At 45.0% G+C, this 27,723-nt stretch overlaps 1 protein-coding gene across 1 annotated transcript in view; it reads left to right on the forward strand.

Annotated features, from left to right (window-relative positions):
• Nucleotides 1-22,253, forward strand: part of LOC148218287 (uncharacterized) — a 70,948-nt gene extending 48,695 nt beyond the window's left edge. Inside the window, 3 exon segments of the mRNA XM_088157867.1 lie at nucleotides 14,706-15,016; nucleotides 15,052-16,336; nucleotides 22,221-22,253. Coding sequence (XP_088013993.1) covers nucleotides 14,706-15,016; nucleotides 15,052-16,336; nucleotides 22,221-22,253 — 1,629 coding nt within the window.
• The last annotated feature ends 5,470 nt before the right edge of the window (nucleotides 22,254-27,723 follow it).

The following is a 27,723-nucleotide window of genomic DNA, read 5'->3' on the forward strand; positions in this document are numbered from 1 at the left end:
GCAGCATTCTGTGATTGATATTGATCCAGGGTCTCTCCTCAGGAGGTCTGGCCTGCTCACAGAAGCTGTGCCTTGAGGTCTGATCCAGTGTGGACAACCTTGCTCCACATTCCCCAACCCCATCCTGTCTGTCCTCACCTGGGACCTGCTTTGCTTGGACAACTGGCTGCACTCAGGCAAATAGGATTTTTTCCCTTTTTTTACTTTTGAAGCAATCTAAAACTCCCATTTTTTCCCATTGAATACAGACACACTCCTCAGGTGTGTGCGAGTCCAAAGCCCCACCAAGATGTTTTCAGCTCCGGGGATCGGTGCTTCGGGGGCGGTGCCTGCAGTCGGCGCCATTTTCCTTTCTGCCTCTAACTCCCGTCATGCCCTGCGGCCCCATAGAGCCCCATTGGAACCAGGACTACAACGCCCATCATGCCCCGCGCTCCACAGAACTCCGGTACCCATCCCCCAGCTGTCCCATACGTGTCCCCAGACCCTGGAGGATCCGTAATTGCCCCCTCAGCGCCCATTCCAGACACCTCCAAAACGTCCCCAGATCCCCTGAATGCTCCCAACCCCATAGATGCCCCTTACAGCTATTTCTGGGAATTCATCTCCTGCCATCTCCCACGAGCTCACAGCACCTCATAACCCAGTCCCGCGCCAAAAACTCCTGCCATGGCCCGCGCCCTAAAGAGCCCGGTTAGAGCTCCCCAGGCTCCCTCCCAAGTTCTCCCGACCCGTATATGTTCCCTCCTGAGAACCTAAAGCCGCCACTCAGAATCAAATGTGTTCCCCAAGTGCCTTCCCACACCCCCAAACTCCCGGTAAGAACCACTTCCGGGACTACAGCTCCCACGATGCTCCGCTGTCCCGGTAAGGCGCCATTCTAACCATGACTTCAACTCCCATCGTGCCCTGCGCCCCACTGAGAGGCACTGGAGTTGTGCCTACAACTCCCGTGATGCTCCACGGCTCCATTAAACCTTATTATACCCGCGCCTACAACTCCCATCACCCCCCGCAGCCCGGAGAGCCCCGTTAGAGCCCCCGAGTGCCCGTCCAGACCCCGAATGGCCCCAGATTCCCCTCCCTGACCGCCAAGGGCCTCCCTGAAACAGCCAGGTAACATCCGAAGCCCAGACTTTCCCTCAGCATCTCTAAGTTCTCTGTTAGTGCCCACTCGACGCTCCCAAGTGTCCTCCCGTCCTCAACTTCCTTCTAAATTCTTTCCCCAGACCCAAAATTGCCGCGAATGTGCCCCAGAAATGTCTCCCTGGACTTGAAGTGCCCCCATGGACCCTGTCGGAGAAAAAGATGATAATAAAGGTGACCAAATGACTGCAAATATTACAAATTATCAAATATTACAAATTATCAAATATTTCAAATTATCATAAAGAGGGAGAAATAAATAACCAGGAGAGTTTATTTAATTAATGAAGGGAATTGTGTTACTTAGAACCATTGGCCAGTAATTTTTTTGGTTACTAATAATGTATAGAGTTTTATTATAAATATAAAAATGTGTTTATAAAAATATAGAATAGTACTACTATAAATAAGAAAAATATAATTATATTTTAATATTTAAGAATATTTTTAATTTAAAGAGAAATTTAATTTTATTTTCTAATTTGGTTTGTCAGTCAAAGGTGGGCGATAGCATGACACAGTTATGATGGGGGTGAGGAGCAGGTTGTCCAAACAGGGCCAGCCAGCAAGGGGCTCATTCTTCTCTGTGCCCAGAGCTCCTGAGAAGACATTCAGCACCAAGATCACTCTGGAAATGCTTCTCTCTGTCATGAATGTCGTTCTATTTGTACAATTTATCAGTCAACAAAATAAATTTTTGCAACAATTTTTTTAATAGCAACAATTGTATATAAATGAATACAATAAAAATATATTGGATGCGTATATATGAATATATACAAAATTTGGCAGTTAGTAATTTAGTATAATTGAGGCTCCTATAAAGCATAAGCAAAACCAGCCGGGGGTACGGGGAGGGGCTCGCCCTTCCTCACGTACTGAACAATCAAGCCAAAATTCCCACTTATATACTATATGCTAATACATATTAATACAGAATTTTCTGGAAAACTCCTACTAGTTTCTATTCCTAAAATCTACGTCACTGTGTGTATGGGACATGCTCTACTAATGGGTTAGGGGGTCTCTCATCCTTTTGAGGGTCTATTCCCGATGAAGGCTCATCGTCTTCATCAATGACCGAGGTGTGACCTGCAGGTAGCACAGGTGCCCTGTGTGACTGAGCAGATGTTTTCCATAATAAGGCTCTGATTAAATCCCATGCCTGGAATCATCCCATTTTGGTCCATTCCAAGGTCGAGTCGTTCTATTTCTAGATGCTGCTTATCAGACCTACGTCCTTCTCCTACTCCCTTCCAACATCTGGAGGATTCCGTCTGCTTTCTCTCACTCATTTCCTTTTTTTGGCTTGTAACAATTGTTTTCTATTGATATGAGTACAATTTTGCTAATATAGTTACAATTTAGTTAGCACGAATCACATTTATCACATACATACATATCTGTGAGACTTTCCTGTCAAATCATTATCCATCCCAACCCTGACACATCCCAAGTCTGGCAATTTGCATGCACAGAAAGCCAAAACTCGGCAATTCCCTGGTTCCAGCACCAGCACTGCTCAGATCTGGTGATTTGTGGGTGCCAGCACTGCAGATCCAGCAGATTGTTGACGCTGGCAGTGCCCAGGTCTGGCGTTTGCCAGCATCGGTGCCGCCCAGAGCCGTCAGTTTCCTGCTGCTGGGGCACTCGGGGGTTGTGGCTGAGCAGGAAAGGTGAGCCTGTGCCGGGAGCTTTTCTTGGCTGGAGCAAAGGCTGGGCACGCAGAGACCTTCCTGGCACTGTGCCCTGGGCCAGCAGGGATTGTGCTGCTGGAGCCCACCCTAAATTTCTTCTCTCAGGCAGCTTTAGGACATGGAGGAGCCAGAGCAGACCCTCAGCTTTCTGGATTCATCCAGAAGAATCCTGTGTGTGAAGCAGCCTGGGAACAGGGTTTCCATGCCAGGGTGGGCAATTCAGAGCCCTTTTCTCCCCCATGGGCTGAGGGTGTGGCACTTGCCATTGGCAAGGGCCCTGCAGGTGCCAAAGGGGCCGTTTTCAATCTGCTGAGAACAGTCGGAACTGAGAGCCTGTCCTAAACCTGCTTTTCCTGCAAATGTACTCAAGGAATATTCTTTTTTTGCAGTCTCAGCCCCTGTGTGCGTGCAGGTGTACCAAGTGAAGGATGGAATGGGTCTGTGGGGTGGGGATGTTTTCCTTCTCTAGTGGTTTTGGGTTTTGTTTTTGTTGTTCTTGTTGGATTTGTTTGGTTTTTTGGATGGGTTTGATTATTGTGGTTTATAATTTTAAATTTTATTTTTTAATCATCTCCTCCTGGCAGCTGTGGGCAGAGCTCTGTAGCTGTGTGTGACACTTGTGTGTGGCACAGTGAAGGTGTCCAGGGGGGCCTTGCCCGAGCTGTGTGCAGAGGAATCCCCATCAGGCCAGGCTGGGGGTGCTCCGTGGCCGGTGCCTTGCGTTGACTGGAAGCTGCCATGGAGCGTCTCCAGGGATGGAAGGTTGGGGCTGCCAGGGCTGTGGTGTCACAGACAGGGGAACGCTGGGGCTGCCACAGCTGCCGTGTCCCAGAGAGGGGAATGTTGGGGTGCCCTGCTCCTGGCCCGGCCCCAACAGCTCTGCCAGCTCCTCTCAAGGACACAAAGGCTGAGCCAAAGGGTGAGAATTGCGGGAGGGGCTGAGCTGGGAGGGACCCGGTGGGATCATGGAGTCCAGGGCCCTGCCCTGCACAGACAGCCCAACAAGGGGAGGCTGTGCATCCCTGGGAGAGGTGTCCAAAGGCTCCTGGAGCTGTGCCAGCCTTGCAGCTGGGAGCATTTTTTGGGGATCCTGGTCCGTGATGGAGGATCATTCGGTAGGGGGATGGAAGGAAGGGAGGAAGGGAGGAAAGGAGGAAGGGAGGAAGGGAGGGAGGAAGGGAGGAAGGGAGGAAGGGAGGAAGGGAGGGAGGAAGGGAGGAAGGGAGGAAGGGAGGAAGGGAGGAAGGGAGGAAGGAAGGAAGGAAGGAAGGAAGGAAGGAAGGAAGGAAGGAAGGAAGGAAGGAAGGAAGGAAGGAAGGAAGGAAGGAAGGAAGGAAGGAAGGAAGGAAGGAAGGAAGGAAGGAAGGAAGGAAGGAAGGAAGGAAGGAAGGAAGGAAGGAAGGAAGGAAGGAAGGAAGGAAGGAAGGAAGGAAGGAAGGAAGGTTGGTTTATGAATGTTATTCTATTTATCCAATTTATCAAACAACAAGATTAAATTTAGCAGCAAATTTTTGAGAGTCATTTTTATAAATTTATACAATCAAAGTATTTGATCTGAATATAATCAAAGTATAGAATACATATATTTCAGGATATGTAAAATTTAAGAGTAAGTAATTTAGTATAATTGAGGTTCATATAAAGCATAAGCAAAACCGACCAGGGGTACAGGGAGGGGCTCCCCCTTCCTCTAGTACCAAAGCATCAAGGCTAACAATCCCACTTATATACTGTAAGATACAGAAGTTTCTAGAAAACTCCTCCTAGTTTCTATTCCTAAAAATCTCCGTCACTGTTGTTTGGTGCATGCTCTACTAATGCTTAGGGGTCTTTCTTCCTTTTGAGGGTCTTATTTCTGATGAAGGCTCATCATCTTCATCAGTGTCTGCTGTGTAACCTTGCAGGTAGCACAAGCGCCCTAAGCTTGGGTTATATAACTAAGCCTAAGTTCCAACAATAAAATTAAGTCCCATGCCTGGAATCATCCCAATTTGACCCATTTCAAGGTCGAAACTTTTATTTCTAGTTGCTGCTTATCAGACCTACGTCCTTCTACTATTCCCTTTCAACCTCCTTCTTCAACTCCCAACATCTGGAAGATGTCCTTTGCTCTGTCTCACCCATCTCCCCCCTCACTCTGTAACAATTGTCTTCTATTGATGTAAACACAATTTTGATGATATAGTTACAATTTAATTAGGACAAATCACATTTATCACAATTCCCCCATTTCTCTTTTTGATCATATTGATTCGTGCTCTAAAAAGTTGTTGCTTGGTATTCTCTAGGTTCCTTCATACTAGCCTCCAATTTTTCTAACATTTCTCATGCTGCATTCAGCTTTTCACACTCCTTCTCAAATTTTATTAACATTTCTCGTGCCAGGGTATTCTCTTTGCATTCAGTCACCATTTTCTCAATCTCTCTCCCTCGAGTGTGAGTGAATTGTGCTTTTAGTACCATCAGGAAATTCAGTTTCCTTTTTGCTGTTGATTCTGGATCCATGGGCATAGCTGTAAGTTGCATTCCTGGAATTGCTGAGTGGATTACTCTAATTAGACAGGGTATCATGCAAGGCAGAAACAACAGTCCTAAACCAGAACATAATAGCATGATTTTTTTCCACCACACACCCCCAAAGAGTTTATCCCACCAATCAGCTTTCAGGATAGAATTCAGTTTTTGAACTGGTACATGTGCCACTCTTTTCATTTCATCAGCAATTTTTGTGATGGCTTCCCCGTGATCATCTATTTCCACACAGCACTCAGATTCATTAAACCTCCCACAAACTCCTCCTTCTTCTGCCAGCAGATAATCTAGGGCAATTCTCTTTTGATGTACAAATGCTCTCATTTGTGAATGCTGTTTGGCCAACAACTTCAAAGCATCTGCCCTATGGTTTGAGATGACTTCCACTTCTGCCTGGAGCCTTATCAACCAATTTAATAGGTAAATTGGAGTTCTATATCCGCAAGGCCCATCCTGAGCCCAAGCAGCAGGTTCATAATGTGCTGTAATTCTTTCTGCAGGCCATTCTTCATCTTTCTATTTTTGGTTTCCTCCTGCCATTGGAAAGTCGAAATTTAGTTCTCTTTTCTTTCTTTCTAAGGTTTCATAAAGTGGTGTTCCTAGTATATTGCCCTTAGACCTTGGTCTGACAAAGAAGGAGGGTTGTAGAACTCCTAAGGTACAAGTTCCTTCCCACTTTTGGGATAGTTCACTGTATGCTCATTGCCCTCAAATCAAATATCTTCCATCAGGGGCTTTCCATCTGTTTTCTGTGTTTTCTGGTTGTTCCCAATAGGATTTTAAGTCTTTTATGGATTGGTAGGGGTTATCTCCAGAACTGTTATGCCAGCACAAATCAGTTTTGTTATTCCACTCACAATCAATTTCTTTCGCTATTCCCCAATATCCAGTAGGACTCTTGGGTTGCCAGGTCTTTGTGTTATTGTCTGAATTTACTACTAAAGTAGATAGGCAAGGAGTATATCCCACCACTTCAGTGTATTTTCTCCCTTCCCGAGTTACACAAACTGTTCCAATGACTTGATGACTCAGAACCCAACCCTCAGGCTGTTTTAATGTCTTAGAAATTTGAGTATGATTCCATTTTAAAAATTGTTCTGGAGCTAAACCCTCGCCTCTCCATGGCCAGCTTTCAGCCCTTCTAAGTCCTCCACAAAGAAAACATTTAGATAATCCCAATTCTGTGGCAATTTCTTTCATCAGATCTACAAATAGATTTTTATTTGAAGTTGGCAAATCCCAGTCACTATAGTGCTGTTTTAATTTTTTATACAGCTCATCCAGCTCCTTTAAGTCTTTCCCTCTGATCTTTTTCTTATCCTTCATTGTTTCTTTTTGTTTTCCCATTAATTTTCCTCTTTGGCGCTCTTCCTTTTTCATCCTTTTCAAAACACAAGAAATTTTCATATCTAGGACAAAGTTGATCATTGTTAGGATAAGGAGCTCGCCCACTGAATCCCAAATAGTTTCTTACGCAATACAATTTTGGACTTTTCACACAAATTTCTAAGAAACTGCTACGATCGTAACAGGCAGCACTAACATGTGGCTGTGCCACAAAAACTGATTCCATCTTATCCTTGACCCACATGGAATGATTGCATTTGTCACAGGGATCAGGAATGGTTCATTTCTTTACTGCTGGCTTTTGTGCTGCTTGTTGTCTTGGAATTTGTTCCTGCATGGCTTGTTCTCTTCTGCTCCATGCAGTCTTATGGCTTTGGCCAGTTGCCAGGTGTATTATTGTAAGCACAATGAAAAGAGTCCTCAGGAATTTTAACTTTCTACCTGTCTCAAGGCCCCTTGGGTTGCAGCCAAGGGCCGAGATGTCAATCTTCTTGGTAGCAAAGCTTTTATCCTGGGATTTGTCTCTTTTTGGCATCCTTGGCCTCATAAAGCTCGTATAAGCCATTTTAGCTTTTTCTCTTCCAAAGATGGCATCCATTATTTGTAGTTCTGCAGCACTGCCCTGTCTCTTTCCCTAGATTGATCAGCTATTTTTCCTAATCCACTAAAGCCCCAGAGATATGCCAACTACAACAAAATTTGTTTTCACACTTCTTCAGTTAAACAGCTCGTTTTACTGGTCTTTTTCTGCTATGAAATTGGGGTTGGTAGTTAAATATTTGTCACCACCAAAAGATACACTCAGCTGCTGAAACAAATCTATGACATGGCACATAGATTTCTTCTCCACAACAATTGTCAATTATTATACAGTGGTCTATAATATTATGAATTGTTTGTTCTTTAGCCTGTACAAAAGCTAATATGGTGAGGAGTAGTTGGTCTTGGTTCTCTATTAGTTGAATTACTGCAAAAAAAGTCCCACTTTCTTGTCTCAATGGTTTTCCATAAAAGTCACTAAAAAATCTTTCTATTGTTAGCTGTCCACGTACACAATCTAAACAACTTAAACAAATCCATTGTCTCTCTTTTTCTTTTGCCCTATTTACCCTCCAGCACGAATTAAAACAACAGGTACAAACAATACAAACCCAAGGGCGGCATTCTAAGCCATGATTATTACATTCCCAATGTGTTAATTGTTGTTGGGCCTCCTCAATAATAGGTGTTACCAGTCTCTTTTTCTTGAGTTACAGCTCCTCAAATAAATCAGTTAATGCTGGCAGTCAGAAGCTCCTGAGAAGCTTTTCAATCCACCTGGGCTTTTCCCACTGATCAAGGAGGCGTCTGATTCTTTCCCATGAGCGCTGTTCAGCCTCCAAACTCAATGAGGTTGCAGTTGGCAGCCAATGCAGGATGTCTAAATGACAACCATGTACTTCTCAAAACAACTTTAATTGGTATTTCAAGCAGTAACACCATACAATAATATCTTTCCCATTATATATGATATCTCCCCCTTTTGTCCCAAGATACAATGATTTTATGTCAATTTCTTATAGACTGTAGCTTTTTGGCACCAAGTACTCCTTTCTACCTAATCATGAATTTATTTCAATTTCTCTATGTTTTTGAATCTGGATGGAAATTTAATCAACTTTTAAATTCCCATTTTTATTTTGATTTTTAGATCTCCTAGTGCTGAAATAATTTTCCAATCTTTATTTTGTATCTGATTTTTAACTCGTGAAGCATGAGTCCAGCCTTTTTCTGCTGTTCGGACTGCTGCTTCTGTGGTTAAAAGAACCAAAAAGGGTCCCTCCCATCGAGGTTCTAAACTTCCTCCTCTCCAGCATTTTATCAACACATACTGTCCTGGTCACATAGAATACTGGAAAATCGAGAGGAGTTGTTTGTGCTAAAATGCCTTTGTCTCTTAATTCCCTCAAATTGTTTGTGATGGTTGTAAGATACCCCTGAATGGTTTTGCCCCCGACTAGTTAGGGATCCATTGTCATGCCTTGGGGGTAAGGCAATCCATATAACATCTCATATGGTGAGATCCCAGTTTCAGAGTGGGACTTGGTTCTTATATTTAACAGGGCTAAGGAAAGGCATCTAGTCCATGGTAATTTAGTTTCTATCATTAATTTAGTTAGTTGTTGTTTAAGAGTTTGGTTCATCCTTTCAACTCATCCCAAGCTTTTGGGATGCCATGGGGTATGATATTCCCAGGTAATTCCTAGTGCTTGGCTTAAATTATTAATTATTCTCGAGGTAAAATGAGTGCCCGGATCTGAATCAATATCTTGCACAAATCCAATCTCCAATAAAATTTTACCTACTGTTTGAGCTGTGGCTCAAACGGCAAGAAATGCTTCTACCCACTGAGTCAACTGATCTACTATAACCAGCAGATATTTCCACCTGCCTATTTTAGGTAATTCAGTGAAATCAACTTGGATCTTTTTGAATGGCTGATAGGCTGTCCGAGGGTCTCCAGAGGGAGGACTCCTCAACATCTTTTTGTTCATCTTCTGACATGTGACATATCCTTGAGTAATTTGTTTCCCAATTTCAAATATTCTTATACACCCATAAAATTTTAAAAAGTAGTGACAAAGTGCCCTTGTGCCCCAGTGAGTTCTTCAATGTAAATTGTCCAGGGTCTGTCGGGCTATAGGTTTTGGGACTACTTTTCTACCATCAGGTAGAATCCATTCTCCTTCCTTCAGGGTTGGCCCTAGTTTCTTTATAGCTTCTATCTCTGTTAAAGAAAAGTATGGTGTATCAGTTTGTGTTTCTGTCTCCTTAAAAGTCATAATTACACTGTTGTTTTCCCTTAGGGCAGCCCTTTTTGCTTCATCATCAGCCAAATTGATTCCTCTTGTTTTAATATCTCTCCCCTCTGGTGCCCTTTTACATGTATGATTGCTATCTTTTTCAGTCCTTTTAAAGCCTCAAGTATTTCACTTACTAATCCTTAGTGTATTAATACTTTTCCTTGGGTGTTTCTTTCCAGATCTTTCTAAAGGTATGCACAATCCCAAAAGCATACTTGGAGTCCGTGTATATGGTTCCCTCTTGTTCATATAATAATATGTGTTGGTTTGAAAGTAAAACCAGTGCGAGACTCCAAGTTAGTAATACAATTTAATAGGAGAACAGAGAAAAAATAAAATACATGCAATAATATAAAAGAAACAACCACCAACACAGTCAGAAATACAACCTGACACCCTGTCAGTCAGGGTGTTGGTAGCAGTCCGTATAAATGGTGGCTGCAGTCCTCCTGGATGACAGATGTGGTTCAGTTGAAGCAGTGCTCCTGTAGAAGGTGCAGTTTTCCTCCTAAGATCCAGCGATGATGTGGAAATGGTCCGACTTTCCTCTGGGACCCAGTAGAAAGGTCTGTCTTCGCGTCCCAAACCCCAGTTTTTTATCTAGGTAGGAAAGGCTTGGCTCCTGCCCCTGGCTGGGGCATCTCCCAATGGGGTGATGTAATCTTATCAGTCACACAATAGGACTTAATGGCCCATTAATGGAATATATCTTCTGGAGGAAGGATGAGTTGTGAATAGATAACGATGATCATCCCCCGATCTTATCAGATGGCACATCAGCAGAGGATATCTCCCACAGAGATAAGGATCACCACCCCTCCCACATTTTAACAGATGGTGATAGAATACACATTTTTGCATTGTACCCCAGGACATAATCCACCCCTTATTCTATTACCATCTACATCACACCCAAACCAATACCCTCTTACAGATATATAATACAAAATGAAACCTTACATACAGTTCTCACTAAAAATTAGGTCTCCTTGCGGTACACAACGGGTTTCCCCATCTTTCTGCATTACCCACCAAGTGCAACCAGGTCCTTGAGCAAAAACAATCCCACAGATTGGTTTGCCTTTGCCTTGTCTCCATCCACTGTATGCAGGGGTTCAGAGTGGGCAGGACCGGCTTGATTGATGGACCCTCGGGTGTTAACCATCCAGGTGGCTTTGGCCAAGTTCATTTCCCAATTTCTGAAGGTTCCACCACCAAGTGCTTTCAAAGTAGTCTTAAGGAGTCCATTACACCGTTCAACTTTCCCGGCAGCTGGCACGTGGTAAGGGATATGATATATCCATTCAATGCCATGTTCTTTGGCCCAGGTGTTGATAAGGCCGTTCTTGAAATGGGTTCCGTTGTTTGATTCAATTCTCTCAGGGGTACCATGCCTCCAAAGGACTTGTTTTTCTAGGCCCAACATGGTGTTCCGGGCAGTGGCATGAGGCACAGGGTAGGTCTCCAACCATCCTGTGGTTGCTTCCACCATGGTCAGTACGTAGCGTTTGCCCTGGCGGGTTTGGGGAAGGGTGATGTAGTCAATTTGCCAGGCTTCCCCATACCTGTACTTTGACCATTGTCCACCATACCACAGAGGCTTTACCCGCTTGGCCTGTTTGATTGCAGCACAGGTCTCGCAGTTGTGGATGACTTGTGAGATGCTGTCCATGGTAAGGTCCACCCCTTGGTCACGGGCCCATCGGTACATTGCATCTCTCCCCTGATGACCAGAGGCATCATGGGCCCAACGAGCTAGGAATGATTCTCCCTTGTGCTGCCAGTCTAGATCCACCTGTGATACTTTCACTTTGGCAGCTCGGTCCACCTGCTCGTTGTTGTGATGTTCTTCATTAGCCCAGCTTTTGGGTACATGTGCATCCACGTGTCGAACCTTTATGGTCAATTTCTCTACTCGGGCAGCAATGTTCTGCCAAATCTCAGCTGCCCATATGGGTTTCCCTCTGCGTTGCCAGTTGGGCTTTTTCCAGCGATCCAGCCATCCCCACAGAGCATTAGCTACCATCCATGAGTCAGTGTAGAGCTAGAGCCTTGGCCACTTCTCTCGTTCAGCAATATCCAAAGCCAACTGGACGGCTTTTAGCTCTGCGACCTGACTCGATCCACCTTGTCCCTAGGTAGCTTGTGCAACTTGTCGTGTGGGGCTCCATACTGCAGCTTTCCATTTCCGGTTAGTGCCTACAATTCGGCAGGAACCATCAGTGAAGAGGGCATATCGTCTTTCAGTCTCTGGTAGCTCATTATATGGTGGGGCTTCCTCAGCACGTGCCACTTGCTCCTCTTCTTCTTCAGAAGACAATCCAAAAGTCTCACCTTCAGGCCAGTTTGTAATTATTTCCAGAATCCCAGGGCGATTTGGATTCCCAATACGGGCGCGCTGAGTGATGAGGGCAATCCACTTGCTCCATGTGGTGTCAGTGTGGAAGGCACCTTTCCCTTGAACATCCAGCCCAGCACTGGTAGTCGGGGTACTGCTGTGGAATGTGTCTCGAGCTGCTTTACTATTATTTTTTCCTCCCAAGCATCAGTCTCATTACAAGGTGGGGACAGTGGGAAGATGGCAGCAGCTCACATCCTCAGCAACAGCCAGAGAACGTGATGTTACAACGCAGTTTGAAAGGTTTTTGACCAATCACAAAAGCAGAAACATATTGACAGTAGTTCTATCCAACCACTATAAGTACACATATACCTTTGGTTAAAACAATGCTTGCTTATTTCAAATACAATACCTATTTGTAAACTTAGACCTTCCTAATATCTTGCTAGATATACTTTTCTGCAGCTTAGGGAGTCATTCTCGCCACGTGTGTAAGGGTCCATCCGAAGTTCCCCGCGATTTTGCCTCCCGACCATTGCAAGGAGACCTCGAGGACCCCCACCCAGGCTGACTCTGAACAATGGTTTCCTGGCCAGGCCAAGGTGGATGCTCGTGACTGTGTGCTGGTGTATTGTGTTCACTGGACTGTGCTGTCATGGCAGCAACCAGAGGTTGTGTTGTACCAACTGAGGACTGCTTGACTGTACCTGTCTCCTGCAGCACCACACAATGGTCCATAAATCTTCCCACCTCTTGGCCAGAGGCCACTCGCTTTGGAGAAGGACTATAAAAGAGCGACCGTCTGGGAAAGACCCTTTGAGATCTCTCCACTGATGAAGACCCGTCTACCCCCTGGAGAAGACCCCTGAGATCTCCCCACGGACGGAGACTCTTCTATTTGATGACCCGTGAGGACGCCCGTCTCGTCTGTTGGTAGCTATTTTCCCATCCCTTTCTTTCCTTCCCCTCTCCCTATACTTTGTTTCCTACACCTCTCCCCTTTTCTGTAACTGAGTTGTTGGCATTTGATGAAATGCATTGCTGTTGTTGAATAAACTGATTTTCTGCTGTTGAATAAACTCATTTTGTCCCCTGCACTTTGCCTGTTTGCACCTTTAAGATCAAAAGAACCATCAGGACCCCCGCTCTGTATAAACAGCGGATCGTGACATTAAATTGGTGTCACGGACAGGATTTTCTGGCAGACAGAAGGGATGCAAGGTTGTGTGTAGTCTGTAGCAGGGGAAGGAAGTCTTACTACATATCAAGAAAGGAATGAGAAACATTTGATGCGAGATGAAAATAATTTGTTAAAAGCTGCCTTAAGCGAAGAACGGGACAAAAATTCAAAGCATGCTGATTCACCAAAAGAAACACAGGGGAAGGAGGCTGTTCACATTAATCCAATGTACTCTCAAAAAGACCTAACTTTGATGAAAAATTATGGGGAACTTTGCTGCCCCAACTTGAAATCCGTGATTAAAATAGGATATGATTATATCAGTGATGCACCCCCCAAGCAACCTTCTCCACAGGGTCTGGGCAGTGTACCAGAGCAAACTTCTCCACAAGTTCTGAACAATGAACCAAATCAATCTCCTCCACAGGCTCTGGGAGTTGAGCCAAAGCAGTACACCTGCACTGGGCTTTCCCAAGGGTATGAACATTCCCCCACTTTGTCTCACCACGCTTTAGCCCAGGAATTAGAAAAGATACCCAAACCTGACAATGTAGCTGTCTATCAATACATTGATTATATTCTGGTGGGAGGGGATGAAATAGAAGTAGTGGGGGATACCCAGCAAAAAATAATATCTCATCTGGAAAGCCTTGACTTACAAATTCCCCCAGAAAAAATTCAAAAACCTTCTCAGGAGGTGAAGTTTTTGGGAATTTGGTGGAAAGGAGGTATGACATGTATTCTACCTGATACTCTAACCTCCCTGGATCAAATTAAAATGCCTGAATCCAGGAAAGAGCTCCATAAGGCTCTAGAATTACTAGTGTTCTGGAGAAAACACATCACAGTCACTATTGAGACCCCTCCCCCTGACGGGGTAGCCCAAAGATCCTCAGTCAGAAAGTGGTATGCTCAGATAAAACATTACTGTAACATCTTCTCAGTGATAGAAAGAGCTGTAAAAAATCTGGCAATACAAGAAACGGAGAGCTTGGCTAATAGCCATGACAAACCTGCCTTGGTAAGTAAAGTAGCCACTCCTTTCTCCCCTGAACAATCAGTAAATTCTTGGTTCACTGATGCTTCTGCCAAACGAGAGGGAAAGGTGGGGAAATACAGGGCAGTGGCCCTCCCCACTTCTGCTGGTGAACAAATTATTACTGAAGGAGAAGGCAGCTCTCAGACCGGTGAGCTGACAGTTGTTTGGAGTGTTTTCCGACTTGAGGTACAGAATATCTCTCTTGTTTACATCTACACTGACTCCTATGCTGTGTTTAAAGGAGGTACAGAGTGGCTTCCTTTTCGGCAGCAGAATGATTGGCAAGTTAACAGAATTCCAGTCCATGCTACACACTGGATAGTTCCATCATTTTAATCTCCTGCCTCCTGGAGGCAGACTCTGTTTGTGTTTACTTTTCACAGAAGAACACTGAGGGACATGAAGAAGCACCCCCTTAGTGTTGGTTGACAAAAACAATGTTTTTCCTCCCTTTATAGTAACACAAGGTAATGATGTCACTATAACATATGAATTAATTGCTGAATCTCTCATTGAACCTGCATACAGTTATGGCACAGGACTTTATGGCCATGTTTTATATTGTGAAATTCAAAATTAGAATTGTTGGCTAAATTTAACTGCTGTAAAATTTTCCTATAAAATCGTGTTTGGTAAAAACAATGCAAAATACTGGGGGGAACTTGATGTTAATGTTGTAACACCTACCTCCCAACCACCAGTTGTGTTAAGTCCTACGATTTTTCAAATTGGACCTTATGTAATTAGAAAAACTGGCCAACAACAAATATTGTTTAATTTGGCATGGTCTCTTAAAGAGATCAAGTTGTTGATGCAATGTAATATCTCAGAAGTTCAGCCAGCTTGTTCACCCTTTTTGCAGACTTCTTTTGAGGGGTGGACAACCTGGTTGTAAAAACAGAATTCTTCTAAAAATGAATGGCAAGAGACATAACTGGTGTTGTGGAAACAAGATTGGGAATTTTGAATAGCATCGATTCAGAAGTACTCATGAATAAATTGGCTGCCACAGTTGGAGATGTAACCAAATTACAATAGCCCCTGCAAACAGCCTTAACAGCTTTGGGAACCCAACAGTGGTTGTTATCAAACATATTACCAAGTTGGGAAAAGGTAAATGTAAATGACCACAAATTGATAATCGATGCACTTGCTGCTACACAAAATAACATCTCTTTGGCTCTCAGCTGTATCCAGGCCCAGTTGTGGATGCAGTCAGTTGCTGCTTTAATTATAAGAGAAGGTGAGGAAGGCACTTTTCCCACTGAAATTCGAAAAATAGTCTGGGACAGTGCCACTGATTTTGAAAAAGAATTCCAGTCCTGGTGGAACTTAGTAAATTTTACCTATGATCCCAGCACAAACACTGCCACAGCCTTTGTACTGACGATTCGTAATGCTTCAGTGCATTCAATATTCCCCATCATTGCATTGGGGTTGAATCATGACGGAGCTATTCTCCATCCTTTTGAGCATAGGGAATGGGCCCATCAAATTGGTGGGAGGTGGCAAACTGTCAATTTGGAAACTTGCATTGTCCGGGAACAACAAGGGTTTATCTGTGAAAGTAATGCAATCAGAGCTCAAGATATCTGCTTGGACACAGAACAGAATGTTTGTAACTTTGAAATCCATCCAAATGAGATTCCTGAAACTGTATTAGTATATATAGGCAATGGATGTGCATGCTTTAGAACTGCTTGTGATAGTGTTTTTATAGAAAATTTGGTACTGAATACTAAAAATCATTCAAACTTTTGTGTCTGCAACTTTACTAGGATTTCAGGATGCGATTTTTCCTATGTAGCCCCAGTTACTTCTCACAATCTTTTGCAGTCAAATTACACACCGATCCACCATCTATTGCCCACTCCAATTGGAATGAACCTCTCTCTGGTGAAGCAATTGTTGCTCCACCAAGATCTGATCGAAATTTTGGAGAAGATCAAGAAAAACGGACAGAAAACTCTAATAGCTGTTCATCACAATGTGGAAAAAATACATCATGTTTTAGAAAGAGTAAAGACAGATGCTGAACACAGGTGGTGGGATACTCTATTTGGGTGGTCACCTACTGCTACAGGTGTCCTGAACAAATTGTGTCATCCCACCATTGTTCTTTTGATTTTAGTTTTAATTGGTTTTGTTTTGTCAGCAATTCTATACATCATGACTTGGAGAATAATGAAACGATTAACACAATTGGCATCTGTAACAGATATACCCAGATCGGCTACTGTTGACATCCCCAGGGTTATTGACACAAGGTTTCAAATAAAATAAAAAATGAATATTTTCTTTTTTTTTATCTTCTAATTTCAATTAGAATTGTTTAATCAAAAACTTGCTTTAAAAATTGATTTATTTCTAATCAAAATTAAAAAATTTAAATCGTTTGAAGTTGTTAGCAATCAACAAAATTGAACATAATTAATCTGTTTTGTTTTCCCTTTTCTCCTTTTCCTTATCCTGTCCCTTATCTTTTTCCTACTTTCCTGTCTCTGTTTTCCGGGATATGCTACCAACTCGGACGAGTCCTGAAGACACCACAACTGAAGACTTCACTACAACTCTACAAAAGGGCGCTCTTGACGACGATCGTGAGTCACGGGGTGGTGTAAGGGTCGGTCCGAAGTTCCCCTCGATTTTTGCCTCCCGACCGTCGCAAGGAGACCTCGAGGACCCCCACCCAGGCTGATTCTGAACAATGGTTTACTGGCCGGGCCAAGGTGGATGCTCATGACTGTGTGCTGGTGTGTTGTGTTCACTGGACCGTGCTGTTGTGGCACCAACCAGAGACTGTGTTGCATCAACTGAGGACTGATTGACCGTACCTGTCTCCTGCAGCACCACACAATGGTCCATAAATCTTCCCACCTCTTGGTCAGAGGCCACTCACTTTGGAGAAGGACTATAAAAGAGCGACCCTCTGGGAAAGACCCTTTGAGATCTCTCCACTGATGAAGACCCCTGAGATCTCCCCACGGATGAGGACTCGTCTATCGGATGACCCGTGAGGACGCCCGTCTCGTCTGTTGGTAGCTATTTTCCCATCCCTTTCTTTCCTTCCCCTCTCCCTATACTTTGTTTCCTATACCTCTCCCCTTTACCGTAACTGAATTGTTGGCATTTGATGAAATGCATTGCTGTTGTTGACTAAACTGATTTTCTGTTGTTGAATAAACTGATTTTGTCCCCTGCATTTTGCCTGTTTGCACCTTTGAGATCAAAAGAACCATCATGACCCCCGCTCTGCATTAACAGTGGATCGTGACAGGGGTGTGTGGTGGAAAAAATTGGGATTCATGCTATTATGTTCTGGTTTAGGACTATTGTTTCTGCCTTGCATGATACCCTATCTAATTAGAGTAATCCACTCAATAATTCCAGGAATGCAACTTACAGCCATGCCCATGGATCCAGAATCAACAGCAAAAAAGAAACTGAATTTCTTGATGGTACTAAAAGCATGATTCTATCACACTGGAGGGAGAGATATCGAGAAAATGGTGACTGAATGCAAAGAGAATACCCTGGCACGAGAAATGTTAATAAAATTTGAGGAGGAGTGTGAAAAGCTGAATGCAGCATGAGAAATGTTAGAAAAATTGGAGGCTAGTATGAAGGAATATAGAGAATACCAAGCAACAACTTTTTAGAGCACGAATCAATATGATCAAAAAGAGAAATGGGGGAATTGTGATAAATGTGATTTGTGCTAATTAAATTGTAGCTATATTAACAAAATTGTATTTAGATCAATAGAAGACAATTGTTACAGAGTGCGGGGGGAGATGGGTGAGACAGGGCAAAGGACATCTTCCAGATGTTGGGAGTCGAACAAGGATGTTGGAAGGGAATAGTAGAAGGACGTAGGTCTGATAAGCAGCATCTAGAAATAAAAGTTTCAACCTTGAAATGGGTCAAATTGGGATGATTCCAGGCATGGAACTTAATTTTATTGTGGGAACTTAAGATTAGTTATATAACCCAAGCTTAGTGTGCTTGTGCTACCTGCAAGATTACACAGCAGACACTGATGAAGATGATGAGCCTTCACCAGAAATACGACCCTCAAAAGGATGAGAGACCCCTAACCATTAGTAGAGGAGGCACCAAACTACATAGTGACATAGATTTTTAGGAATAGAAACTAGGAAGTGTTTTCTAGAAACTTCTGTAGCCTACAGTATATAAGTGGGATTGTTAGCCTGGATGCTTTGGTACGAGAGGAAGGGGGAGCCCCTCCCTGTACCCCTGGTCAGTTTTGCTTATGCTTTATAGGATCCTCAATTATACTAAATTACTTACTCTTAAATTTTACATATCCTGAAATATATGTATTCTATACTTTGATTGTATTCATCTCAAATACTTTGATTATATAAATTTGTAAAAGTTCCGATCCAAACTTTGCTGCTAAATTAAATCTTGTTGTTTGATAAATTGGATAAATAGAATTACATTCATAACCCTTCCTTCCTTCCTTCCTTCCTTCCTTCCTTCCTTCCTTCCTTCCTTCCTTCCTTCCTTCCTTCCTTCCAAACTTCCAAACTTCCAAACTTCCAAACTTCCAAACTTCCAAACTTCCAAACTTCCAAACTTCCAAACTTCCAAACTTCCAAACTTCCAAACTTCCAAACTTCCAAACTTCCTTCCAAACTTCCTTCCAAACTTCCTTCCTTCCAAACTTCCTTCCAAACTTCCAAACTTCCTTCCAAACTTCCAAACTTCCAAACTTCCAAACTTCCAAACTTCCAAATTTCCAAACTTCCAAACTTCCAAACTTCCTTCCAAACTTCCTTCCAAACTTCCTTCCAAACTTCCTTCCTTCCAAACTTCCTTCCTTCCAAACTTCCTTCCAAACTTCCAAACTTCCTTTCAAACTTCCTTCCTTCCTTCCCCCTACGTAATGATTTTCCATCACTGACCAGGATCCTCAAAATATGTTCCCAGCTGCAAGGCTGGCACAGCTCCAGGAGCCTTTGGACACCTCTCCCAGGGATGCACAGCCTCCCCTTGTTGGGCTGTCTGTGCAGGGCCGGGCCCTGGACTCCATGATCCCACCGGGTCCCTCCCAGCTCAGCCCCTCCCGCAATTCTCACCCTTTGCCTCAGCCTTTGTGTCCTTGGGAGGAGCTGGCAGAGCTGTTGGGGCCGGGCCAGGAGCAGGGCACCCCAACATTCCCCTCTCTGGGACACGGCAGCTGTGGCAGCCCCAGCGTTCCCCTGTCTGTGACACCACAGCCCTGGCAGCCCCAACCTTCCATCCCTGGAGACGCTCCATGGCAGCTTCCAGTCAACGCAAGGCACCGGCCACGGAGCACCCCCAGCCTGGCCTGATGGGGATTCCTCTGCACACAGCTCGGGCAAGGCCCCCCTGGACACCTTCCCTGTGCCACACACGAGTGTCACACACAGCTACAGAGCTCTGCCCACAGCTGCCAGGAGGAGATGATTAAAAAATTAAAACAAAATTTAAAATTATAAACCACAATAATCAAACCCATCCAAGAAAACAAACAAATCCAACAAGAACAACAAAAACAAAACCAAAAACCACTAGAGAAGGAGAACATCTCCCCCAAATAGACCCGTTCCATCCTTCACTCAGTACACCTGCACACACACAGGGGCTGAGACTGCAAAAAAAGAGAATTCCTTGAGTACATTTGCAGGAAAAGCAGGTTTAGGACAGGCTCTCAGTTCCGACTGTTCTCAGCAGATTGAAAACGGCCCCTTTGCCACCTGCAGGGCCCTTGCCAATGGCAAGTGCCACACCCTCAGCCCATGGGGGAGAAAAGGGCTCTGAATTGCCCACCCTGGCATGGAAACCCTGTTCCCAGGCTGCTTCACACACAGGATTCTTCTGGATGAATCCAGAAAGCTGAGGGTCTGCTCTGGCTCCTCCATGTCCTAAAGCTGCCTGACAGAAGAAATTGAGGGTGGGCTCCAGCAGCACAATCCCTGCTGGCCCAGGGCACAGTGCCAGGAAGGTCTCTGCGTGCCCAGCCTTTGCTCCAGCCAAGAAAAGCTCCCGGCACAGGCTCACCTTTCCTGCTCAGCCACAACCCCCGAGTGCCCCAGCAGCAGGAAACTGACGGCTCTGGGCGGCACCGATGCTGGCAAACGCCAGACCTGGGCACTGCCAGCGTCAACAATCTGCTGGATCTGCAGTGCTGGCACCCACAAATCACCAGATCTGAGCAGGGCTGGTGCTGGAAACGGGGAATTGCTGAGTTTTGGCTTTCTGTGCATGCAATTTGCTGGACTTGGGATGTGCCAGGGTTGGGATGGATAATGATTGGACAGGAAAGTCTCACAGATATGTATGTATGTGATAAATGAGATTCGTGCTAACGAAATTGTAACTATATTAGCAAAATTGTACTCACATCAATAGAAAATAATCGTTACAAAGCCAAAAAAAAGGAAACGAGTGAGGCAAAGCAGATGGAATCCTCCAGATGTTGGAAGGGAGTAGTAGAAGGACGTAGGTATGATAAGCAGCATCTAGAAATAGAAGACTCTACCTTGGAATGGGCCAAAATGGGATGATTCCAGGGATGGGATTTAATTAGAGTCCTATTATGGAAAACATCTGCTCAGTCACACAGGGCACCTGTGCTACCTGCAGGTCACACCTCGGTCATTGATGAAGACGATGAGCCTTCATCGGGAATAGACCCTCAAAAGGATGAGAGACCCCCTAACCCATTAGTAGAGCATGTGCCATACAACATAGTGATGTAGACTTTAGGAATGGAAACTAGGAGGAGTTTTTTAGAAACTTCTGTATGAATATGTATTAGCATATAGTATATAGGTGGGAATTTTGGCTCCATTGTTCAGTACGTGAGGAAGGGCGAGCCCCTCCCCGTACCCCCGGTTGGTTTTGCTTATGCTTTATAGGAGCCTCAATTATACTAAATTACTAACTGCCAAATTTTGTATATATTCAGATATATGTATCCAATATATTTTGATTGTATTCATTTATATACAATTGTTGCAATTTTAAAAATTGCCTCAAAATTTAACCTTGTTGTCTGATAAATTGTATAAATAGAACGACATTCATGACAGAGAGAAGCATTTCCAGAGTGATCTTGGTGCTGAATGTCTCCTTAGGAGCTCTGGGCACAGAGAAGAATGAGCCCCTTGCTGGCTGGCCCTGTTTGGACAACCTGCTCCTCACCCCCATCATAACTGTGTCATGATATCACCCACCTTTGACTGACAACCCAAATTAGAAAAAAAACCTCATAAATTTCTTTTTCAATTTAAAATGTTCTTAAATATTAAAATATATTTTTCTTATTTATAATATTACTATTCTCTATTTTTATAACCACATTTTTATATTTATAATAAAACTCTATTCATTATGAGCAACCAAAGAAAATATTGGCCAATGATTCTAAGTAACACAATTCATTCATTAAATAAACTCTATCGGTTATTTATTTCTCCTTCTTTATGATAATTTGTAGTATTTGACAATTTGTAATATTTGCAGTCATTTGGTCACCTTTATTATCATCTTTTTCTCCGACAGGCTCCAGCGGGGCACTTCGGGTCCAGGGAGACATTTCTGGGGCACATTCGCGGCAATTTTGGGTCTGGGGAAAGAATTTAGAAGGAAGTTGAGGACGGGAGGACACTTGGGAGCGTCGAGTGGGCACTAACAGAGAACTTAGAGATGCTGAGGGAAAGTCTGGGCTTCGGATGTTACCTGGCTGTTTCAGGGAGGCCCTTGGCGGTCAGGGAGGGGAATCTGGGGCCATTCGGGGTCCGGACGGGCACTCGGGGGCTCTAACGGGGCTCTGCGGGGCGCGGGGGGTGATGGGAGTTGTAGGCGCGGGTATAATGAGGTTTAATGGAGCCGTGAAGCATCACGGTAGTTGTAGGCGCAGCTTCAGTGTCTCTCAGTGGAGTGCAAGGCATTATGGGAGATGAATTCATGGTTAGAATGGCGTTTTACCGGAACAGCGGAGCATGATGGGAGCTGTAGTCCCGGAAGTGGTTCTTACAGCGAGTTTGGGAGTCTAGGAAGGCACTTAAGGGACAGTTTTCCCTCTGAGTGGCGGCTTCAGGTCCTCAGCAGGGAACATATACGCGTCGGGTGAACGTTGGGGGAGCCTGGGTACCTCTAACTGAGCTCTTTAGGGAGTGGGGCAGGGCAGGAGTTTCCGCGTGGGACTGGGTTATGAGGTGCTGCGAGCTCGCGGGGGATGCCAGGAGATGAATTCCCAGAAATACCTGTAAGGGGAGCATTCAGGGGATCTGGGGACGTTTTGGGGGGGTCTCGAATGAGCCCTGAGCACGTATGGGGCAGATAGGGAGCGGATACCGGGGGTTCTGTGGGGCGCAGGGCATGATGGGTGTTGTAGTCCCGGCTCCAATGGGGCTCTATGGGTCCGCGGGGCATGACGGGAGTTAGAGGCAGAAAGGAAAGATGGCGCCGACTGCAGGCACCGCTCCCAAAGAATCGATTCCGAGAGCTGAATCTCCTTGGTGGCACCTTGGGCATTGCACACACCTGAGGAGTGTGTCTGCAGTGGGGAAAAATAGGAGTTTTAGATTGCTTTGAGAAAACAAAACAAAACTCCTCTTTGCCCGAGTCCAGGCAGTTTTCCAAGCAGAACAGGTGCCAGGTGAGTGAGGACAGAGAGGATGGGGTTGGGGAATGTGGAGCAAATGTGGAGCACTGGGTCAGACCTCAAGGCACAGCTTCTGTGAGCAGGCCAAACCTCCTGAGGAGAGACCATGGATCGATATCAGCCACAAAATGCTGCAATCACCTCTGCTCTAAAGAGAACACTAATAAAATGCACTCTTTAAAATAGCAATGTGTATTATTAAGAGTCTCTTTAAAATGTTTCTCCATAACTGGAGAAGGAAAACTTCCTAATGAACTGCATTAGACCAGAGGGAAATCAAGGCAGAGCCATGGTTTGTTAGAAAACCTCTCAAGAGTTCAGTCAGAACTGAACTCCAAAGTTTCCTAAAGTTTTAATGGTTCCCACCGAGGGACACAACTGAGAAAGTGTCCCCAGGTTCCAGTTAGACCAGACAACTGGAGAGATTGATGAAAAGTGGAGACAAAGAGGAGCCAAATGTTGGTGCCCTGGGGCACAGCAGGGTCTGGGCCACCAAGGGCTGGGAGGAGACACCTTGTCCTGAGCCACTGGGGCCTCCTGGCACAGCCCCAGCAAGGCTGGCCACTGTCACCCCTTGTCCTGCCCTCAGCATCCCCCCACATCCCAGTGGCCTCAGGGATGTGCTGGGACGAGTCTGCGAGCATGAAAGAGCCCCCCAGGGCCATTCCTGACCAAGGCTCCCCAGGGACTCGTCCCAGCAGATCTTTTATCTGAGTCTTTTATGATTCTCCTCTATCTTGTCTTCTAATTTCTGCAGACGTGTTTCCACTGCTGCAATTCTGGCATGTGTTGGGCCATGCACAGCATCTGCATATGCTCGGAGCTTCTTTGCCATATCAAGCACGGTCTCATCCCTCTCGTCCCGCTTCATTATTGCCAAAGCAGAAGCGTATTCATGGGGCCCAAGCCGTACAAGTTTTCGCCACATCACAGATGTACATGGTACCAAGTCCGGATTCCTGGTTGTTATGTCATCTGAGAAGATAATCTCTGCCACTGCCATTTCTCTCAGGCGTTGGATCCCTTGTTCTATCGTCTTCCACTGGGTCTGCTGCATATAAAGATCATCTGCACACAGGTATCTTTGTGCTACACTGTCCAGGACCCGTGCCCAGAGGCTGTGAGGGTTAGGCCCCCTCATCATTCCTTGGTCCATGACAGGATCATGTGACAGGGATCCCAAATGCCTGGCTTCAGTGCCGTCCAGAATTGTAGCCTCGCCTGCAGCATCCCAAAGACGGACCAACCAACTAATTATAGACTCATCAGGTCGTCGGGTGTAATCCTTTCTCAGGCCACAGAGGTCCTTTAGGGAAAAGGACTCAATATTGGCCTCTGATCTTTTACCAGTTGCTTTGACTCCTGGTTTTATGTCAGGAGGCGTTGAGGGTCCTTCTCCTGCATCATCATCATCATCATCATGCACTGGTCTATCAGTCTTGTCTGTGCACTTTCCACTTCTCGTGCTGGTAGCAACAGCCATTGGTTGAGGCTTACTGACAGGTTTAGCTGCTGGCTTAGGCTCACTGTCTGGTGTAGTTGTTGGCCTCGAGCCTGGGGTGTTGGCTGCAGCCTGAGTGACTGGGATAGTGGCTGATTTATCTGCCTGTCCCCCTTCCTCTGTCTGCTGCCCTACAGTATCTAGCAGGGTACGGTAAGCATATGCCAGGGCCCAGCTCACTGCAATGATCTTCTTCTCCTTAGAATTACCATGGCACTTCTCTTTCAGGTACTTTGCCACCTCAGCTGGGTTCTGAATTTGTTCACATGGAAAATCCCAGGATGTAGGGTCAGAAAATTCCTTTAAGATTTGGCCCATATCCTCCCATTTCCCACACCATTCAGGATTCCTCACGCCTGGCTCTACTCTGGGGTCAGGGGTCTCAGCCCCTCTAGAAATCTCAGCTCTCATTCTAGAGAAACTGCAGACTGTATAGAGAAAGCTTACCATATTAAACACCAGAAAGATGGTCTCTTTAACACTCAGGGGGAACTGAACATTCTCTAATAAGGATGTAACAAATTCAGAGGAGAAGAAGGAAAACAAAGGCTGAAAAGTCTCATCCCCTGCATCTCCTCTAACAAACTGAGTACACAACCACAACCAAGAACCATACATTCCTGGAACAGACTCCAGCACCTTTATAAATCTCCTGCAGGCCATTAAAACCAAGCCCAGCCCGATGGATATTTTGGTCAATGCCCCTCTGCTACAGAAACTATGTATTAGGGACAATACCAGAGCTATTTCTGGATAAGCAAATAAACCCAGGGCCAGAGAGGTATTAAGACCTCAAAAAACCCTAGGGACCAAAAACCCATGCAGGTCTCCACCCCAAAAGACATGAATTCCAACAACATAGCCAATAACTGCTCTATACCAACACAAAAGAATTTGAACCAAATTATTATTGGAACAGGGTTTTTTCCCACTTTCTCAAGCCTCGAGTTGGGCGCCAATTTATTTGTCCTGGTTTTGGGCAAATTTGGGGGAAAACCTCCAGAAGGAGCCCCCAGACAGCAAACCCCACGACTCCTCCCCGCCCCCCCCCCCCCCCCCCCCGGGTTCGGGAAGAATTTCCTCGGAGAAGAGTGGGAGAAAAAACCTGTTTATTTAACAAGCAAAACACTCCCCAGCACAGGGAAAAAAGACAACACCAGCTGACAAAAAAAAAAAACTCTTTCACCGTTCTGAAGGGATGACAAGTTCAGTCTCTCTGGCGAGTGGTCGCTCAGTTATCAGTCTCTGGCGCTGGGGATGACTGCTGCAGGTGACAGAGTGTAGACTCCCAGTGTTTCTTGGGGTTTCCCAGGTCCCCGTACGTTCAGATGGTATCCAGGAGAGGGAGGGGACGGGGTGGAAGAGAAAACAGTCCAGGGAAAAAGTTGGACTGCCTAGCTGAACTAACTAATAAGCAAAAAGCAAGGGCAAAGCGAAGGCAAGAAAAAGAGGCAGAAGCGAGCAAGCAGGCAAGCAAGCAGGCAAGCAAGCCGAGCTAAAACCTCTCCTAAACATAGACCATGGGGGAGGTGAGCCAGCTGATAACAAGACAAAACAAAGCTTCACTCTCAGAGTCAGTCCTGGAAGCACAGGACATAATACCAAACATAATCAGGACACACGATTGGAGATACAAACACCATAACATCACCCTAGGACACAGGTTAACTCCTAATTTCAGCTTTCATGTCTGATTTTCTTTCTGCATGACCTAACAACTTCTTTAAATGTTTCCTGAGTTGCCTGCCCCTCTGTCCAAAGGTAATGCACCTTATTTTCTCCCTGAGTTCCTGGTAAAAGCTCCTTGCCTAGCCAGGCCAGTTATTTTCCTCGCTAGCTCACTTTCCTCTGTGAGTAATATAAGAGACAGGCTGCCTCTGCTCCTACAAGATTCTTTTCTTGAAGTGTCTTCATTTTTCCTGGAATCCTTTAAGAGCTGTTTCCTGTAAAAAAATCACGTCAATTATCCCCAAATCTGCATTCTGAATAGGCCAAAGTCTGCTCTCTGTAGGTCCAGTGTAGAAGCTTTGTTGATTCTCCACCTTCGTTCACAGAATATTAAAAAACTGCATTATTTCATGGTCACTGTACCCCAAACAGCCTCTGAGCATCACATCTCCCTCCAGCCCTGCTCTGTTTGTGAACAGCAGGAGACTGAGCTTTCCTTGCGAGTAAGAAGAGAAGGAATTTAGGTTTTAATCAAGGGCATATTATTTTTATTTTTCACTTGAGAGAAGGGTCGACTGGAGCATTCCTTAAGTGATCTTGATGCTGAATGTCTCGTTAGGAAGTCTGGGCATGCAGAAGAATGAGCCCCTTGCAGGCCAATGCTATTTGGACAACCTGTTCCTCACCGCCAGCCTCACCATGTCTGACATTGCCTATCTGGGATTGACATCCTAAAACATAAAAAACCCCTATAAATTTATTATTAATATTGTAATTTAATTAAATAATTAAAATATAATGATGTTTTATTTTTATAATGCTATTATTCTTTTTTATACCTTATTTTTATATTTATATGAAAAAATCGATACAATTTTAGCAAGCAGGAAAATTAATGGTCATTGGTTCTAAGTAACACGATTCCCTTCATGAATTAATTGACCACAATCGGCCATTGATTTCTCCCTGTTTATGATAATTACTCCTATTTTAATCCCTTTCTCATATTTTTAGTTGTTTTCACAGACAGGATAAAGCGGGGCCTCTTTGGGATCCATGAAGACATTTCTGGGGTACATTTCAGGAAGTTTTGCGTCTGGGGAGGGAATTTAGAGAGAACTTGAGGGTCTGGAGGACACTTCAGGGAGCTGGGTGGTCACTTAAGGATTCTGAGAGAAACTTCAGAGTCTGGGGGAGCTCTTGGGGGTCCAGGGGGGCACTTGAGGGTCAAGGAGGAGAATCTGGGGCCATTTGGAGTCCGGGCGGGCACTTGGGGGGCTCTAACAGGGCTCTCCGGGGCCCGGGGGGTGATGGGAGTTGTAGGCACAGGTATAATGTGGTTCAATGGGGCCGCAGAGCATCATGGGAGTTGTAGGTGCAGCTACAATGTCTCTCGGTGGGGCGCGGTGCATGATGGGAGATGAAGTCCTGGAAGGGGCTCGGACAGGGAGTTTGGATGTCCAGGAAGGCACTTGGAGGACACTTTTGCGTCCGAGCCACGACTTGAGGTGCTCAGGAGGGAATGTGAATGGTTCAGGAGCACTTGGGGGGAGCTTGGGGAGCTCTAACCGGGCTCTTTAGGGCACAGGGCACAGCAGGATTTTTAGGTATGGAACTGTGTTATGAGGGACTCTGAGGCCGTGGGGGATGACAGGAGATGAATTCCCAGAAGTGAATGTAACAGGAATCTGTGGGGTTGGGAGCATTCAGGGGAACAGGAGACACTTTTAGGTGGTCCCGAATGGGTGCTGAGGAAGCAATTCGAAA

The sequence above is a fragment of the Sturnus vulgaris genome, unplaced genomic scaffold (assembly GCF_052056855.1).
Source record: "Sturnus vulgaris isolate bStuVul1 unplaced genomic scaffold, bStuVul1.hap1 Scaffold_192, whole genome shotgun sequence".
In the NCBI taxonomy this organism is placed as follows: Eukaryota; Metazoa; Chordata; class Aves; order Passeriformes; family Sturnidae; genus Sturnus; species Sturnus vulgaris.